The following is a 2,588-nucleotide window of genomic DNA, read 5'->3' as shown; positions in this document are numbered from 1 at the left end:
ATATATATATATGTATGTATGTATGTATGTATGTATGTATGTATGTATGTTTGTATGTATGTATGTATGTATGTATGTACGTATGTATGTGTGTGTATATATGTGTTGGTGTGTTTACATGTCTGTAACTTAGCAGCTTGGCCAAGGAGACCAATAGAATAAGTACAAGAATTAAGAAAACCTACTGGGGTCGATTCATTTGACTAAAAGATCTTCAAGGTGGTGCCCCAGCATGGCCACAGTCAAATGACTGAAAGAAGTAAAAGATGAAAAAAATTTAGTCTATTTCACATGAAATTCTCGATTTAAATTGACTTCTAATATTGTTATAATATTAATAATTATTGACTTAATAAATATTATTAATAATATTAATAATAATTGATTTCTAATATTGTTATTGTTATTTGCAGGAAAACACCAGCTATTTGCCAACGGCAATTGGTCAGTCTCTGAATTTTGGTCAATTTGATTTGGAATTAATTAATTTCATCGACAAAGAATTATTTCAATGCAGTGTCTTGAGAGTTTCTTATACCAAAGAGGTAAGAACTATAGAAGATCTTATATATATATATCACTGACATGGGATCGACCATGCTTGTATGGCAGGCGTCTTGCAGTTTCTGTCTAGCAAATCCACTCACAGGGCTTTGGTTGGCCCGAGGCTATAGTAGAAAACACTTGCCCAAGGTGCCACGCAGTGGGACTGAAACTGGAACCATGTGATTGGGAAGCAAGTTTCTTACTACACAGCCACACCTGTGCCTATAGCCACACCTGCACCTATACATATAACAATTGAACGGCAAACTGGCAGAAACGTTAGCATGCTGGGCGAAATGCTTAGTGGTATTTTGTCTGCCGTTACATTCTGAGTTCAAATTCCGCCAAGGTCGACTTTGCCTTTCATCCTTTTGGGGGTCGATTAAATAAGTACGAGTTATGCACTGAGGTCGATGTAATCAACTTCATCCCTTTGTCTGTCCTTGTTTGTCCCCTCTATTTAGCGCCCTGTGAGCAATAAAGAAACATATATATATAACAGCGTCATCATCATCATCATCATCATAACTGTCTTCATCCTCATGAGTTTTATGGTTTTATTGCTATTATCGTTTTATGATTTGCTGTCGGTAGGAGTCATACCATTATGCCATTGTGAACCACTATGATGTGACCTTCTGGAAGGACAAAACCGAGCTGCCACCATTTGAAACGATGCTTAGTCTGGTGGACATTGTCTCGCACCAAAACAGCGAGAAAATGCCAATAGCTGTGCATTGTAGGTAAGTTGATGGATCACGATTAGCATCTTCTCATATGAATATATACACACGTGTATCAGACACCACACAGACACATGCATACAAAAATATACTTGTGAAATGCACACACACACACACACACACACATGCACACACACACGCACATACACATACTGAACACACAGACACACTCATTCACACAGCAAACACATGTACACACTCACGCTTGCACACGCACACTCAACACACATATACATACACGCAGCAGACACATGTACAAACTCACTCGCACACAGACATACACACACACACTCACCACACATGCACGCACACATACACACACACACTCATACACACAGTAAACACATGTACACACTAACACTCACACACATACACACAAGATATCGGTCAGCCAAAGGCAACAGTAGAAGACATTTGTGTCCAAGATGCCATGCAGTGGGATTGAACCTGAAACCAGATGGTTGGGAAGCAAGCTTCTTAACTACACAGCCATGCATAATTAAAAAACATAAAAAGCAACTAACCCTGTGTCATATCCAACTGTTAATTAAATCACCAGAACAGAAACCCTTTTTAATCAATGCATAAGTAACAACAACAACAACAACAACAACAACAACAATGACATCAACACACCATTCATGGTCTATTTCTTTGCTTTATAGGGGTAATTATTTTAAGAGTGGTCTGTTCTGTGCCATTTATACTACAATAAATATGGTAAAGGCCGAAGAAACCTGCGTCAATATTGCTCGACTTTTGCGGCAGATGAAGAAATCCCAACCCCTAATTTTAACAGACCCGGTAAGGAATAACTCTTTGAAATCTGATACATTTTATTTTATTAATTTTGTTATTTTTTAAAAATTTTATCTGATTTTACTTTGTTGCATAATTTTTACTAGAATCTTAGAGGATTACAGTAATCCCTTGCCATATTGCGGTTCACCCACCACGGTTCAACCACCTCAGTTCACCTACCACAGTTCACCCACCACGGTTCACCCACCACGGTTCACCCACCACTGTTCACCCACCACGGTTCACCCACTGCTGTTCACCCACCATGGTTCACCCACTGCAGTTCACCCACTGCGGTTCACCCACCGCGGTTCACCCACCACGGTTCACCCACCGCTATTCACCCACCACAGTTCACCCACCACGGTTCACCCACCACGGTTCACCCACCACTGTTCACCCACCACGGTTCACCCACTGCTGTTCACCCACCATGGTTCACCCACTGCAGTTCACCCACTGCGGTTCACCCACCGCGGTTCACCCACCACGGTTCAC

General features: G+C 40.8%; 1 protein-coding gene across 1 annotated transcript in view; it reads left to right on the top strand.

Annotated features, from left to right (window-relative positions):
- LOC106868000 (receptor-type tyrosine-protein phosphatase alpha) overlaps window positions 1–2,588 on the top strand; it is a 34,524-nt gene that overhangs the window by 30,920 nt on the left and 1,016 nt on the right. The window contains exons 24-26 of the mRNA XM_014913087.2: window positions 414–545; window positions 1,141–1,289; window positions 1,955–2,093. Coding sequence (XP_014768573.2) covers window positions 414–545; window positions 1,141–1,289; window positions 1,955–2,093 — 420 coding nt within the window. The remainder of the gene's footprint in view (window positions 1–413; window positions 546–1,140; window positions 1,290–1,954; window positions 2,094–2,588) is intronic.

Source organism: Octopus bimaculoides, chromosome 9 (assembly GCF_001194135.2).
Source record: "Octopus bimaculoides isolate UCB-OBI-ISO-001 chromosome 9, ASM119413v2, whole genome shotgun sequence".
NCBI classification, from domain to species: Eukaryota; Metazoa; Mollusca; class Cephalopoda; order Octopoda; family Octopodidae; genus Octopus; species Octopus bimaculoides.
The sequence above is the reverse complement of the archived record's forward strand: the minus strand, read 5'-3'. Positions and strand labels throughout refer to the sequence as shown.